Source organism: Pipistrellus hanaki (genome assembly GCF_964339955.1).
Source record: "Pipistrellus hanaki genome assembly, chromosome: 17".
In the NCBI taxonomy this organism is placed as follows: domain Eukaryota; kingdom Metazoa; phylum Chordata; class Mammalia; order Chiroptera; family Vespertilionidae; genus Pipistrellus; species Pipistrellus hanaki.
In genome coordinates, this window is record NC_140519.1 from 3,930,791 (window position 1) to 3,946,523 (window position 15,733).

Genomic DNA, 15,733 nt, shown 5'->3' on the forward strand with positions numbered 1-15,733 from the left:
GAGAGAGCTATGCAAAGAAAGAAAAAGGATTGACAGTATGATAGGCAATTTAACAGAGTCAACAGGTGATGGTGAAGTATATAGGAAAAGGTGATGTGGAGATGGTTGGGAAGAGAAAAGAGGCTGAAAATAGGAAAATAGAATACTGAAACATAAAAACAACTACTTGAAAATTGGTGTTAGTTATTTAAATATATGAGAAGAACAGTCATGTGGATTTCTATTAAACATTAACTTTTCCAAAACAAGATTATTATTTCTATTTTTAAAAACAAATAGTGCAGAATAAACCCCCAATCTCCCAAAGAAGGAGGCTGGGCAGGCACATTGATTTGTTACCACTGTTTGGTGGGCAATAAAACAAATCCTTCCCTCCTCTATGAAAGGCAGCAGTTAGTCTAGATGCTTTGCTATCTCTCTGCCTGATTCTATGTCATTGATAGGTCACACTTATTACTCAATGGTCCCAGCCCTGGCCAGTGTGGCTCAGTTGGTTGGAGTGTCATCCTCTGCACTGAAAGGTTGCTGGTTCAATCCTGGTTGGGGCACATACAGGAGGCAACCAATGGATTTTTCTCTTTCACATTTATGTTCCTCTATTTCCTTCACCCCTCCTCTGTCTCTAAAATCAGTAAAAATATCCTCCGGTGAGGATTAAAAAAAAAAAAAAAAAGAATAAATAAATTGATCTAAAAACAAAATAGAGCAGCCAGGCTGGTGTGGCTTAGTGGTTGAGCATCAACTTATGAACCAGGAAGTCAGCAGTTTGATTCCAGTCAGGACACATGCCTGGGTTATGGGCTGGATCCCAGGTGGGAGGTGTACAGGAAGCAGCTGAGCAATGATTCTATGTCATCATTGATGTTTCTATCTCTCTCCCAAATTGTAATTAAGTCCAAACTGTAGTTTGTAGAGTGTGGTTCACACTGCCAGTTGGGGTGTAAGACATGTGCTTAATAAAGAAGATGCCTGGGGGACTGTTGTCCCAGCTGGATAAGATTAAACATTGCCTACGATTTTACTCATAGCAATCCCTGAGCCCATGCCAATGACACAAACCATGGCCTCTCTCATGGGAAGAAAGTAACATTTTTCAGGGAATTTAGTCACATTCTGCTGCCTGGAGGAAAAGCCAACATACTCCATTAGTTCAGTGTCCATTAAAGTGTCTAACATTTAACATATACCTGCTAAAATGCAAAGGTGAAAATGGGAACTATTAATGGAGACTAACCTCACAGCCTCTGTGAAGCAAGACCTTCTTGAAACTGAAGATATTTGGATTCTGTGAAATTGCAAGTGTGTAAACTTGACATTTGATCAAAAAGAAAGTTAGGATAGATGAATTTTTCCCACAAATGAAATGGAACTAAATAACGGTTTCTTCAATGATAGATGTGTTCCTTTCTGTATATAAAGGAGACATAAACAATATGACACACACTCTATATGTGCATACCTATATATTATAACACATAGAATAGCAAAGACTCTGTGGTCATGGGGACTGGAGACTGGCCCCAGTCCGGTCTGCCTTGCCTTGTCCATCCTCTGTTACCTTCTGTGAAGGAGGCTGGTCGGGTGGCCACCATGGCCCCTGATCCTAAGTGAAGGCAAACCTGTGCCCTGAGGGGACATGTTACCTTGGTGCTCTGACCAATTAGGTGAGAAGCTTGAAATAACTTACAAGCATACAATATTTTGCTCTCAATTCCTTATTGAGTTCCTTATTGTTTCTATAACAATGTTATCTTTTTTCAATTTCCAAATCCAGGAGGTAAATGGCTCCTTGGTAAAAATTTTTAGAAAGCTCCATAATACTCAGAAGAAGGAAAAAAAAAGTGTAGCAGGAGATTATGCTTTCAGAGTCTCTGCCTTATTCTAATACATTTCAAGTATTCTAGACTAAGCTTTTGTGTCAGGAATTTGCCAATGCTGAGAAAAAGTTTGTGCCCTAACCACTGAGTTAATGTAATGTGCAGCGTTCATTACTGACCCAGATTGTACATCCACGTGCTAGGAATACCGGCAGCCCTTCAGAGAGCTGCCACCCACAATGCCTGAAGTGCTTCAGAATAAGGCCACTCTTAGTTACAGTTCAAGAATTTCCAGTTGACACTACTATTGAGCAGCAAGAACAATGGAAAGAGGATGAAAGAAGAGAGTAGAAGGTAGTCCGTGAAATTATTTGATGATACCATTCTAATTACATCTCAAAACTTAAAAGTGGCAGAACATATGAGTGACATGGACTTATTCTATGTTATGAAGTCTTAATTTTCATAGATTAGCCGGCATGCCCCAGACTTGGTGCGCGTTACTTCTCCTAGCCTATGTCTTTGTGATGTTGGGGCCTGAAAAAATCAATCACTGTGCTCCTGCTGAGATTAATGGCTACAGATCTGCAGGGAAACAAACAGCTTGCTCCTCTAACAGAAACAAAATTGAAGTGTGGACTAATGAGACCGAGCAGCACAGCCAGCCCAGAGAGGGAGCAGCTGAGAATGGAGAGAGGCGAGTTTTAATCTCAATGTTGTCAGCTATCAGTCTGTGGTGCTTAAAGCACAGAGACATGGCATCTGGAAGCTTTAAACCCACTAACTAGAAACCAGCCCAGTTGCCCATGATTCATGCAGCAGAGTCCTCAGCAGAAAGCCACCCTCTGTGTTCCATGTGACTTCCTAAGTGAGCCTTAAATTTGGGGTAAACATTGTTCAATTACCCAGGACATATTAGGACTTTGAAATAATAATAATAATAATAATAATAATTATTATTATTATTATTATCATCATCATCACAATCATCATCACCATAATTAGGGAGCAAAGGAGAGAGAGAGAAGCACTGATCTGAGAGACACATCTATTGCTTGCCTCCCAACCAGGGATTGAGCCCACACCCTAGGTATGTGCCCTAACCAAGAACTGAACCCAGGAACTGTTGGTGCACAGAACAACGTTCCAAGCAAAGGAGCCTCACCAGCCAGGGCTAAATTATTTTTAATACTTTTTATGAAATAAGTAAACTAGGGTTTTTAGTAGACAAAATTACCCCAAAAGCTGAGGCCAAAAAACTTTAGCAGATGAATATCACCTCTGGAGATATCTCCTGACTATAAAAAGGCAAGAGGTATTTTATCAATAGTCTACAACATCATAGTGTTTATTTGGAGCAAATGGCTGCAATTTCTAGTTGCTGACCATGGTATATAAGGAAGACAATCTATTCCTTTCGATCTTTAACAACTATTGACAGAAGGCGTCCTTCTGCCAGACTGCATTGGGGACACACACAGGGATATGTCTTCCAGGATGCAGCCAAACAACCGATTCATTACAACCCACACCAACATGAGGCACATGTAGGCACATGTAGGCACAAGGAAAACTCGCCTCGCTCCAGGAGCTTACAGAGATTACTCAGCAGGAGGTGCTTATGTGAGCTTGCACCTGAGATGAGCAGGGATTCATGAAGATATTGGGGGGGGGGGGGGAGGAAGAGTTCTATATAGAATAGGTAACCTAAGTGGTTAACGATGGAGAACAGAAGAAAAATGTAGTGTCACACACCAAACTGGAATTCACAAAGCAGAATGGCAAGAAATGAATCTACAAAGTCAGATAATACCTGGTCAAGAGTTATAAAGTTAGGCAGGGTTTACTTAAATCTACTTTTGTGCGAGGACTGAAGAATCTGTTCACTCTGACAACCAAGTTATAAAGTTTGGATGGGTAAATAATAGGAAGGCTTTCAGTTAATACTGATGTCAGCATTGACCCAGAATAACCCAAAGAAACAACCAAGAAAACTTTTAGTCGATGGCACAGTGATGGTGCTTATTAGTCAACTAAAATTACTTGTAGACTCCCTTGGTTTTCCAGGATATTGGGCAGTGAAAGCTTGTTTAAATAAAGACGGGTAATGGAGATACACTCTATACTATCATCCAATAAATGCAACAACATTTTAACAATTAGATCATAACATGATTGAAGATTCCTACTAATTTACATTTCTAGATGGAATGTAATAAAATAGCCAAGACATAAGAACCCAAAGAATTCTATGAATCATAGTCGAGCCCAAGCCACTTGCTCTTTTGACACCAAATGAACAAGGCAGGACTTACTGAATTGGGCTTGAAGTATGAGGCAAATTACTATAAGAGTTGATTTAATTCTTGTCAGTAGTAATAGAGGGGAAATGGTATTACAAATGATTAGTAGCTTCCCAAACAATTAAAGACATGAGATGGTTGTCTCCATAAGACAAAACCCACTTGCAGGGTCTTTAACCTGCAGAACAACTGTGTTTAGTGTAAGAGCTGGTTAAGTTAATGTGGTTCCACAGACCTAAAAGAAAACCTCAGCAACCAACGCCTATGACCTCCCTGACACAGCTAATCTATTTTACTTTTGTGCTTGCTTATTAACTTCTTTCTCAAAGAGCCAAGCAACAACAATATTTCTAAAGTAGAATTTCAAATTGGCTTTTCTTTCCATTTCAAATGATTTTTTTCATGTCTGTTCAAATAGAATCCTCTCTCAAAATCTAGCCTGGGTTCTGGTAAAATCAGAAAACTACTTCTATCTCAGAAGGAATAAACAAATAACTGCAGGAACCTGGATGGGTGTCTCTGCCCCAGCCTTGGGGGAGCCGTTCGACACTGGAAATGGTCACTAGGAAAGGCTAGTTCCATGTGAACAGCTCTGGGAGGACAACTTTGGTGGAAGAACTTTTACCTCCACTTAGAACATTCCTGTGGCCATTGCTCTCTTGTTAGCTTACCAAAGCCAGGCGTGAAGGAAAAAAAGTAAAGGAAAATTTCCTTGTACTCCAATTAGAAATAAATGTTTTTTGGTTCTGTGTCAGTGTATCATTTAATTGTGAATCAGTCCCACATTAGTTACTGATACTATAAATGAGCTAGAACTAAAGTTTCCAGGTGTCTTGCATGCATTTACAAGGGTTGTGTGTGTTTGCTATCCGACTTTATGTTCCATTTAATGATCATATAAAATAAAATGCTGAATGTTATAATCAGAGAGCATAGCAGAGGGAAAGTATGACTATGTGCTTGAGTTGAAAAATGCCCTTCAAATGTGAGGGAATGCAGGTGGAAAGTGGACCTCCACCAGCAGCCAGCAGAGGGGACTGCAAAGTTAAGTGGGGCACCTGGAGGAGACCAATGCCAGCAATTTGAAGAACAATGTGTGTTTGTTTAAGGAAATACATCCTCTGTTCCTCTAGGGCAGTTTCAAGTTCATTAGGGGTCAAAAGAATCATATAATCATAAAAAATATACTTATAGCACTTTCCAATGATAAGCAGCCTAAGGCATAAAGCATTACAAAAATATGTGTCACACTCTCTCTAAGGAGTTTAAGGAAATGGATGTGGATCTTGTCTTTATTTTAATACAAATGAGGTTTTAGAGAGAATAGAATGTCAATGATAAGAGACCATTAAGACCTTGAGCCAGTGTTAAGGCATATTTAATGTAGTCATATATAACTATAGGGTCAGCGATTCCATAATCAAAAGGAGAGTGCAATTCAGAAAACAATGCCAAGAAAATCAACAACTAGGAAAAGGAAGAGGAGTCAAAGGTCACGCCACACTATTCAGCTGTTCAGACCAAGAAGGGAACAGCGACTCCTTCTGAACTAAGCCTCAGCAGTGCGCTTGCTTTGGGAACTTCTGAATCCTTGCATCCTTCTCAGAGAGAGAGCAGTGCACTTATCAGGGAGCATTTCATTTGCATTCATGTCTGTCAGTGTTTTCCTCAGAATATTTTTTCTGTTTTGATATGATTCAAATAATAGGGATATGGGTCAAACACTATTTTGACTTTTAATGTTAATTTCTTAGTTTCCTCAAGAGACAAGATGCTTTCTCTCAGGCCAATGACATATTTTAATTTAACTTGGTGTTTGACTTCCTAGAGAGCATATATCAAAATTATGAGTAACATTTGGAAATTGCATTGAAAATTAAAAGGTTCATAATTACTAGATTAGTGCTTCTACATGTTCAATAATTGCCCTGTTACAGGCATTACATTAGTTATATATAACAAAGTGCTTAAGATAATACCTGGCATAGAGTATAGCTCAAGAAATGTCAAATGCTACTTTTATTATTTTTTATTACTATAAACTCATTTATAGTTATTCCAAGTGGATGAAAGCAAAGTTCTAGTAATAAAACCATGTAAAATTAGAATTCACATTTTTATAATAACCGCTTTGTTTGGTGGGAGGTAGGCAATTTCCAAAAGTTTTCGTGACCTTTAAAGCCTAGTTAGAAGGATTAATAGCTAAAATGTCATCTATTTAACCTACGTTGACATGTCTGAATGCACTTCTGTTCCCTCATGGCTGCTTTAACCTTCCATGCCCCAAACAAGAGTGCATACATTCTCTTAGTTAATTATACTCTTTTAGACAGCCAGTGCTCATCTTCAGCTTAAGTATAAATGTCCTTGACATGTTTTAGTGCAATGAAATGAAAACTCCTACAATGACAGTGGAAGGATACAATAAAATGCACTGCAGGCAATGACACAGTTTAGCATAATTATCAAGGGCTCTGAGGCCCTTGAATAAACAGTTAAATTAATGAAGGATCGTCAGCATACCCTCACCTTTAATGCCAACTAGTGGTGTGATGGCTTTCCATCTGCCTGCTCCCCTTTCATCGCCAACTTCCCTGATAGCTGGTGTTTAGATGAACAATATGAGACTGTTAATTTTGCTTGAAATGACAATTTAAGGTGGCTCAACAAAATAGACAGACTGTCCAAATGCATAATTGCAGCAGATCATGACTTTTGAGAAAGTTGATTTCTAAGCTCTCAATGGCAGGACACATAAGACACTCCAAAGATTCCTTCCCATGTTATCTTGTCTCCATCAGTGCGTTGGGGTGGCCATCTTGTCCATCACCATGTAAAAATCTAAGAACTTATAAGCATACTAGAGGCCCAGTGCACAAAATTCCTGCACTCGGGGTGTGTGTAGGGGGGTTTCCCAACCTGGCCTGTGCCCTCTCACAGTTAGGGAGCCCTGGATCTATCTCCCCAAAGTGATAGGCCCTGCCCACCCATCCGGGGCTCCTTGATGGATTGCCCCAAAGAGGTAGGCTGGAGCCGGGGGTCTCACCCCTGGGGTGGCCAGGTGGAGCCACTGGGGCAGCATCTGGACTGCATAGAGCCATGAGGACCGCCCCCCCCCCCCATGTCATCACACGTTGTCAAGGGACCATCCACCACTCCTACCCCCGCATCACCACATGGAACCACCTCTGTGCCATGCACGCTGTGTCAAGTCCCCACCCACCTGCACGTGCCCACTGCACATGTAGTCTCCTGGTGGAGAACTGTTTTGATGTAAGGGTATCATGGTGTGAGGGCGTGGTGACTACATAGGCTTTTATTAGTTTAGACATGCATAACCCATGGACACGGACAATAATATACGGAAGACCCTGAGAAGGAGGCAGGTGGGGTAGAGGGAGTCAGTGGAGGGAAGAGGAGAGGACATCTGTAATACTTTGAACAACAAAGGTTGATATCACACACACACACACACACATCTGTGCATTCATGGCAGAATTTTCAAAAGATACACTGAGATCTACTTCAACACCAATCTGATTTAGCAAGAATCTAGTTGCTTAGCATGTATCAGGTGTTCTCTGTGAACAAAACTCCCAGCATTCGTCACTGTCACCTTCTTTGAGCAGACAGCACCGTTCTCTAGAGAACATTAATCTGAACAGCTGTGGGGGGGGCAGGGCCGGCACCCAGGTTTCTATTTGGTCTGGACAGGAATGCAGCCCAGGTTCTCAGAGGAGAGAAACTAAATGAGCAGGTGGTGGATGAGAGCCAAGTTCAAAGAAAATGGCCAAACGGTCACCTTCTACAAAGGTGACCTTTGACTTTGGGAGCACTGAAATAGAAAAATACCACCTTGGGGAGGGAAGAGAGAGAGAGAGAGAGAGAGAGAGAGAGAGAGAGAGAGAGAGAGAGAGAGAGAGAGAGAGAGAGAGAGAGAGAGAGAGAATGAAAGCATTCCTTCAGGTGGACCCAGTCACAGCCGCAGACTGGAGCTTGAAAAAGCAAAGCACAGGGAGGGGGAGCGGCAGAACCCCCTGCCTGCACCCCTGCTCTCTGCACAACAGCCCAGTGAGCATTCTCTGCCAGGCCATCCTACCCTGGCCGCAGACAGGAGCCCACGGAGGAAAGTGCAGCACCGTATGGCTTCCTCTATGCCGCTGTAGACATCACATCAGTAACCAGAGGGGAAAAGACTGGAGAAACTTCAGATGTCGGCCAGGATTCCCAACAAGCATTTAATAACAAGGTTTGAATTTAATAGTGTCTTCCAGAGAGCCTTACTTATTAAGCGTCAAGTACATATTATTTTTCAGTGTAAGTTTAAAATTTTTTTTAACCTAGATCAAACTAGTTCTGTAATAAATAATGTCAACAGTTGAGACATGACCTAATTAGGGAACGAAGAGTCATGCCTGCTTTCACCTTCACAGTTACATGTGGCATCAACACAAATATTTTTTTGAGTAATAATCCATTTTTATCTTTTCTAACCAATTTGTATTAATTTCAAAAAATATTTCAATAAAGGTTTATATAAGGCCAAATGTAGCTATAAAGGCATATGTGCCAAGTAAGACAGCACATGTCCTAATAATTCCAGAACATCGAACCAATTATCCACTTGACCACTAACGCCAACTAAGAATGGCAGCCAGCATTTCTTCCTGCCAATCCCTTAAGAAACGGGACAGCATTTCCTCAAACTATGAAGGCATTTGTTTCTCAGAGCAAGATTTTTAAAGAGAATATAAGAATATTCGTAAGAAGACAAATCAGAAAATATTCTTGTTCAAATGATATCTTTCTGGCTCTGAGTGACCACGATTTGATTCTCTCTCATTTAATGATTGGATTCCTTGACTAGCATAAAGTGTAGTGATTTCTAAAACATCTTTCTTATTATTTTCATTTAATAGAACTATTTCACAAGTCACTTAGAGGTACATTGATTCTTAAAAATTAGTAAATACGTATAATATCTGAACTCAGTTACAAAAAAATACATTGTTATATTTAATTCTATGTTCTACTTATCCCTCCAATGCCTCTGATGTTTTTGTATCTCTTATCTGTTCATTAATTCTAGTTTTCTTTTCTGTCTTCCTCCAATACACTAAGTACCCCAGGGACTTTGCACATGCTGTGCACGCGTGGAATTAGGCAGGAAGTAGAGATTGCTCCCTCACTTCCTCCAGGTGTCTGATCGAATGTCACCTTAATCACAGGGCTTTTCCTGTCTGCCCCATAGAAAAGAGCAGTTCTCCACTCCACCTTCCCAAACTCTTTCCCTCTTCCTTGCTTTATTTTTTCTCCATAGAAAATAGCATCACACGGCATATGGCATATTGTACATTTATTTGCATTTTGTTTTCCCTTCCCCAATAGAACTCCGTTTTGTACATTGCTTCAGTCTTAGTGTAAGAGCCATGTCTGGAAAGTAATGTAAGGGGTGATGAGTAAATAGCTCTTTCTGTGACTAAACTTCATTAGAGAGTTATGGATTGTTATGAGTGAGGCATTATATCGGGTCTAGTAATAATTAATGTCGTTTTTAAACATTTGTTTAAAATCTTGCTTGGCGTTGACTTGTATTGACATAACCTTCAAACACGTGGTATCTACAGAACGTGTGAAGTGCAATTAACAAGTTTTGCTTGAAAAAGTTTGTGTTTGGTTTGGTTTTTGTTGCAAAACTAGGGCTATGAAGATGGCGGATGAAGAGCATATTTGGCACTGCATGCTTTACGAGTTCCAATTAGGAAGAAAAGCAAGTGAGGCTGCAAAAAAACATCTGTAGTGCTCTTGGTCAAGATGCAGTTAGCGCCAGAAAATGCCAGTGTTGGTTTGAGAAATTTCGCGAGGGAAATTTTTCGTTAGATGACAAGAGTGGTCGAGGCCGTGAGTCCAATTTTGATCAAGAAGCTCTTCAAGCTCTTTTGGTGCAAAATCCTCAAATTACCCAACAAGAGCTTGTGACAACTTTAAATTGTTCACAAAAAACAATTTCCAATCAATTGCGTGCACTTGGCAAAGTCCAAAAGTTTGGAAAATGGGTTCCTCATGAGTTGACCGACAACAACCGTAATAAAGAGTCACAATTTGCAGTTCGCTTCTGTCTCATCAAAACCGTTTGCCGTTTTTAGAGCAAATTGTTACCGGAGATGAAGAATGGGTGCTGTATGTTAATTTGAAAAGGCGGCCTCAATGGTTGGACAAAAATGAGGCTCCGCAGCCCACGCCAAAACCTGACTTGCATGCGAAAAAAGTGATGTGTGTGTTTGGTGGAATTTTAAAGGAATTCTTCATTATGAACTTTTACCATCTAACCAAACCATTACAAGTGCAGTGTATAGTGCCCAATTGGAAAGGTTAGCCCAAACTTTAAGAGAAAAAGAACCCGCGCTGATTAATCGGAAGGGCGTAATTCTTCACCACGATAACGCACAACCGCATACTGCAAGAATCACTGCTGAAAAACTGCGCCAGTTGGAATGGGAAGTTCTCCCTCAACCTGCATATTCTCCTGATATTGCCCCTTCCGATTACCATTTGTTTCGTTCTTTGCAAAACTTTCTTCTTGGAAAAAAATTTAATAATGAAGAATGCCTCAAAAATGCATTGACCGAATTTTTTGCATCAAAATCACAAGAATTTTACAACAGAGGGATTAAAATGCTTCCTGAGCGTTGGGCACAAGTAGTAGAAAACAACGGCAACTATATTGTTGATTAAATTTTGTTGTATTGTTTAAATAAATTCGATTAAAAAAAGTATTAGAAAACGACATTAATTATTACTAGACCTAATAATATGCTCTGAGAACACACCCAGCAAGAATAAGAGGCACCTCATGTGAAAGGAGAATGAGAGATTGATGGAATAAGCAGATAAATGTCACTGTACAAGACAGAACCATAGAAAGTGTGAGGAAATTATAATTACCTAAGAAGAGAGAAGAGGAAGAGAAATTTGACTTGGAAACGGGAGAGACCTTTGTGAAGGAGGTGGCCCTTGAGTGAAACCTTGTCTAGTGATGGTTTCTGCATGAGAAGATGCTGGTGAGGCCGCCCGTCTATAGGGGAGGCATGGCCAAGCCTGATCAAGCCCAGAACACAAGTGGTGTGAGGAAGCAGGCGAGGGTGAGGGTGACTCAGATGTCTGTGACATGATGTCACATCTGTATTTCATTTTCCAGTTCTGTGATTCCCAACATTTGGGAACATGAGAGTACTTTTCTTTAAACATTGAACATAATTATATCCAATGTGATATGTTTTTTAAATAACATATAAAATATATGGCAAAAAAAGTTTACAAGTTTAGTATCATTTAATACATTTTAAATACATTTAAATACATTTATTCATTAAACATACCTCTTTAGTATCCAAAATCAGTATATGTTTATATATGTGTGTTTATGTTATACATATGGGTAATATATACATATTTTTTCATCATTACACAGGCAATGATTAATGTTCTCATGGATTCTAGGGCCTCTTGCATTAAAACCAGGGTCACGTGGATATGAACACATGCACCCAGAGCCCCAGTGTAGGCAATGAGAACCATGCAATGCCTCTGAGGAGAATTACATGATGAAACTATGTACTGGAAACGCTGAGTTTAGAAATGGAAGACACTCCAAAAACCATCTCTGCACTGGTCACTGAAAGTATTGAAGAAATCACAACCACAGACATGGGACAAAATCACAGGAGACTGACGGTGGGAATCAGGTTCCTGACATGATCCCAGCCAGTCTTCCCACAATAAGGTGGGTACGGTCACCCTAACGCATCCTCAGCAGCCAGAAAGCCACATCTGCTCCTGCTTAGTCCAGACAATGAGGTGAAGTGTTACCCTGCAATGAGAGGGGCGCTATTTGCTCGCTGTGTATGAGGTGGTAGGGTGTTCAGAAATCCACACCTAACATCACAGGGCCCTGTCTTTTTAAAAAACAACACATGTTTTCTCAAGGTCATTTGGAATTCCAATAAGGGAGGTCACTAGTATACCTTGTTTTACACATAACATGAATTTTGAGAGTTTAAACATAAACTTCACACTTTAATAAATAGACAAATGTAATATGTGTGAAAAAAAATCTATATTTAAACTCTGAAGGAAAAGGTTTTACAAATTCTGAATCCTCCCCAACCTAATTCGTAAAACCAGGTTTCCATCTATTCAAGTTCCTTGAAGTGGCTCTGTTAGACACAGGCAATCATTTTGTAATGCCCCCCCCCTCTCCCGCCCTGCCGCTGCCCCAATTCATGTCTAATGGGCAGTCATTATGCAGTTATGCGCCAGGAAGACCTGCCAGCTGAATGAATGTGCAGGCCTTCTCCTTTTCCACAGCGACTGCTCCCCACCCTCCTCAGGGGATTACAAATAACCCACCTGCACTGGGGGAATGGTTTAAAACCCCACAGGAATTCTCAAAGGCTTAGCCCAATTTCTACTTTAAACACCCCCTCCCGCCTCATTTCCACCCCCACCCCCATCCCCATCAGGGTACTGGCATTGCCCCCTCTCGCCCTGGGGGCTCGGCGGCTTGCTGCTCTCTCCTGGGCCTCTCTAAGGAAGCTGCATTGTTTCTGCTGGAGGACATTATAGTAAATTTTTATGGAATGAGAAAATTAAAAACTTTATTTATGTACTTTTGCAATTTTAAAGACAATCATAGAACACTCTTCTCCTTCCCCACACTGAGATTTAAGCATGCAATTATTGCTTTAATTGGATTACAATTGCCTTTAGCTTCGTTTATGCCTTTACATGATCAAAACACATAAAACATATGATTTAAAGCGGAACTGCCCTGGGCGTTGGTGAGGGGATAATCCAGATGTTGTTGTGTGCCTGTTGGAGAGCAAACAAGGGCCTTGCATTCCACTTTTGCAAAGGTTATTGGCTCAGATAGACATTCATTTAAGGATCCCATTGGCTTTTATTGCTAAGGTTTCCTAGTACTTTATTTTACTGCGCTCCTGCTCTCCGGTCCTTATCTGGTTAGAATATAGAGCACTTAGTGCAGAAGAATCCAGCCAATGATGCAGGTAGACAAGACACACCGGGCTTTGAGGTCCTAACCATTCAGCACACCCACTGAGTCTGGCTGCGTGACTACACACTGCGGGCTGCCCCCCGTGATTCCGTTTCCTCCTGCTGCTTCGTCGCAGAGGGGCACTCGGGACAGTCCTCCTGTGAATCTTTTATTTGCCCTGTGCATTACGGCCGTGGTTGCCCTCATGGAAAACGTGAGGGTGTGTGAGACAGGAGCAGCGGAGCGTGCAGGTTTCCAGCGCGGGCCCCGCTCAGAGTGACTCTTGTCAAAGCAAATCACAAAGAGACAACCAGCAACCGACTTGTTGGCTGTGTATGAACCATGTTTATGGGGAAAAGCAGCCGCTGCCCCACACTGTTTCTCAATCACAGGGCAGAAATGGAACCCAGAGGCAAGGAGCACTGAAACGCGCCCACGGTCGCAACTCACTGGCGTCCGTGGAACGTCAAACTTCCTCGAACAAGAGAAACGTTAGTGTTCAGCTCACAGATGATGACGGACCAAAGACAATTATCATCCAGAAAACACTGTGTCCTATCGTCCCGTGGCCTTCGATGGAGGAAGTGCTGCTGCTGCCGCTGTTTCCGAATCGCTAACACCCAGGGCATCAGGATGGACATCAAGCTGTGGACCTGGACCACAGAGCAAGGGGTCACCTGCCTCAGGCGGGCGCTGGTCAGTGCAGGGCCACGGGCTCCATGGCAGCACTTACTTCAGGCCCGAGGAGATGAAGTGGCCCAGAGCCGGCTGGCCGCGGTCGGGGAGTCGCCCTGACAGCACGGGCTCTGCCATGAAAGGTTTCCATCAGACTCGGATTTCCAGCTGAATCCGAGCGGCTTTCAGTCCCACAGCCAATGCTGTTCCGGACATGTGGCCAGAGCGATTGTCAGGCTGCTTCTCTGTCAGAACCAGCCCCTTTGGGGTGATCACAGGTGACTCCTCATTGCCCTGGGACATGCTGCTTGTCGTGAATGAAGTTACAAATGTGGCCCGGACCATGAAGTTCGCAATGAACCCTCTCCCCTCCATCCCGAAGTGTTTAGAGACTGAGAGTCACACTGAAATGGGATGAATGAACAGATGTGCCAGGCTCCCTTCCCATCCCTTTCAATAGACTCCCAGGGAGAAAACCCCTCGCTCCCAGTAAAGAAGGGAGAGAGACAGACAGACAGACAGACAGAGAGAGAGACAGAGACAGAGAGAGAGGTGAGAGCTAGCGCTACCCAGTGCTCTGCTTGATGAAGGATGCTGAGCTCCACTGAAATTGCATTGAGCTGTTTCTCTGTTGATTTTGTAAACCTTTCCAAGGGTTTCCATAGTAACAAGCGAACTCGCCCTGCTCTGGCCCCCCATGTCTTTCTGGCATGTCACAGCCACGAAGGTAAAGGGAGGGTGAAAGAGCTACACCTCCTTTTCCAGTCCCAGGAAACGCCTGAGGAGGTCATGGTTAGTCTCCTAATGAACCAATTCTGTTTCTGCCTCGCTGTGCGGTGAGAAAGTTGGTCAGAATGTACTCACGTCTCTGATGCCGGCGCTTGCTCCGGTACATGGTCATCCTGAGCCGATGCCTCCGGAGCTCTGCCCAGGAGACAAAGGCCGGTGGGCGCCTGCTTTGCAGTAAGACTGTTGCTCACTGACAGGAGGCAGCCAGCGATCCCAGGGCGAGAGCGGGAAGTACCATTCTCTGAGATGGCAGGGGAGCGCCGCCTGTCACGCTCTAGCTAGCGCCCATCTGCGGGAGCAAATTGCATCTCCTTCGCCTCCGGACAGCAGTGCGGCTCCTGCGGGTGCCGGGAGCAGCAGGAGCGAAGAATGGGTTCGCGTGTTTAGCAAGAACAGGAAGACTGGGAAATCCAAATCTGAAACCTGCAAGCCGGTTTGATCTCCCCAGACGTGACAGCGCTGCGGGAGGCCTGTCTCTCAGCTGCGGATAATGGGCTTCTGTTTGTTTAGAGACCTGCTCAGTGCTGCTCAGAGCTCCCGCTGCCGCTGCGTGCTCAGACATCACAGTGACCGCTCTCAGTCTGTCTGTTTGTCTGGACGGACTGTTCTCAGGCAAAGCGGGAAAGCGGTTTCCACACGACACCCGGGCCCTCTGTGGGGGGGGGGGGGGGGCACAGTGAGGTCTCAGGCTTGGGGCACCACTGTGTGCTGGGCACCTGCCTCTCCTGAGAGGCTCACCTCTCTGCTCCTCAGGGTGCTCAGACCTCGATGTCCCGGGACGTGGGTGCTCCTGGTCTGTGCTTTCCCACAGTCCAGGCCGGTGTGGAAGCTCTGCCTTCCTGGCTAGCTCACCGCCCTGAGAGGGATGCCAGCCATGAGTTCCAATCCCCTTCAGGGCGGTGACAGTGTCTGAAATACAGCTCTTACTGAAATACAGCTCTTACTGGGCGGTGCATGCCCAGCAGAGGCTCCTCTGTCCTGGCCCGGCAGGAGGTCTCCCCTCGCAGCCGAAAGGAGAGTCACATCCACGGCCAATGTTGCTGCCGCTGCCCTCTGAGCGCAGGAGAGGCGCCCTCAGTCTGCCTACTAGGAGT

The 15,733-nt window shown here is 43.3% G+C and overlaps 1 protein-coding gene across 6 annotated transcripts in view; it reads right to left on the bottom strand.

Annotated features, from left to right (window-relative positions):
* The window catches only part of RALYL (RALY RNA binding protein like), a 501,772-nt gene that overhangs the window by 128,197 nt on the left and 357,842 nt on the right, over window positions 1-15,733 (bottom strand). Inside the window, exon 1 of one of the 6 annotated variants that reach the window (XM_084864797.1) lies at window positions 14,715-14,964. The exons of the other annotated variants lie outside the window; for them this stretch is intronic. Coding sequence (XP_084720923.1) covers window positions 14,715-14,751 — 37 coding nt within the window. The 5' untranslated portion in view covers window positions 14,752-14,964. Of the gene's footprint in view, window positions 1-14,714; window positions 14,965-15,733 lie in introns of those variants that run through there. 6 annotated transcript variants of the gene reach the window in all.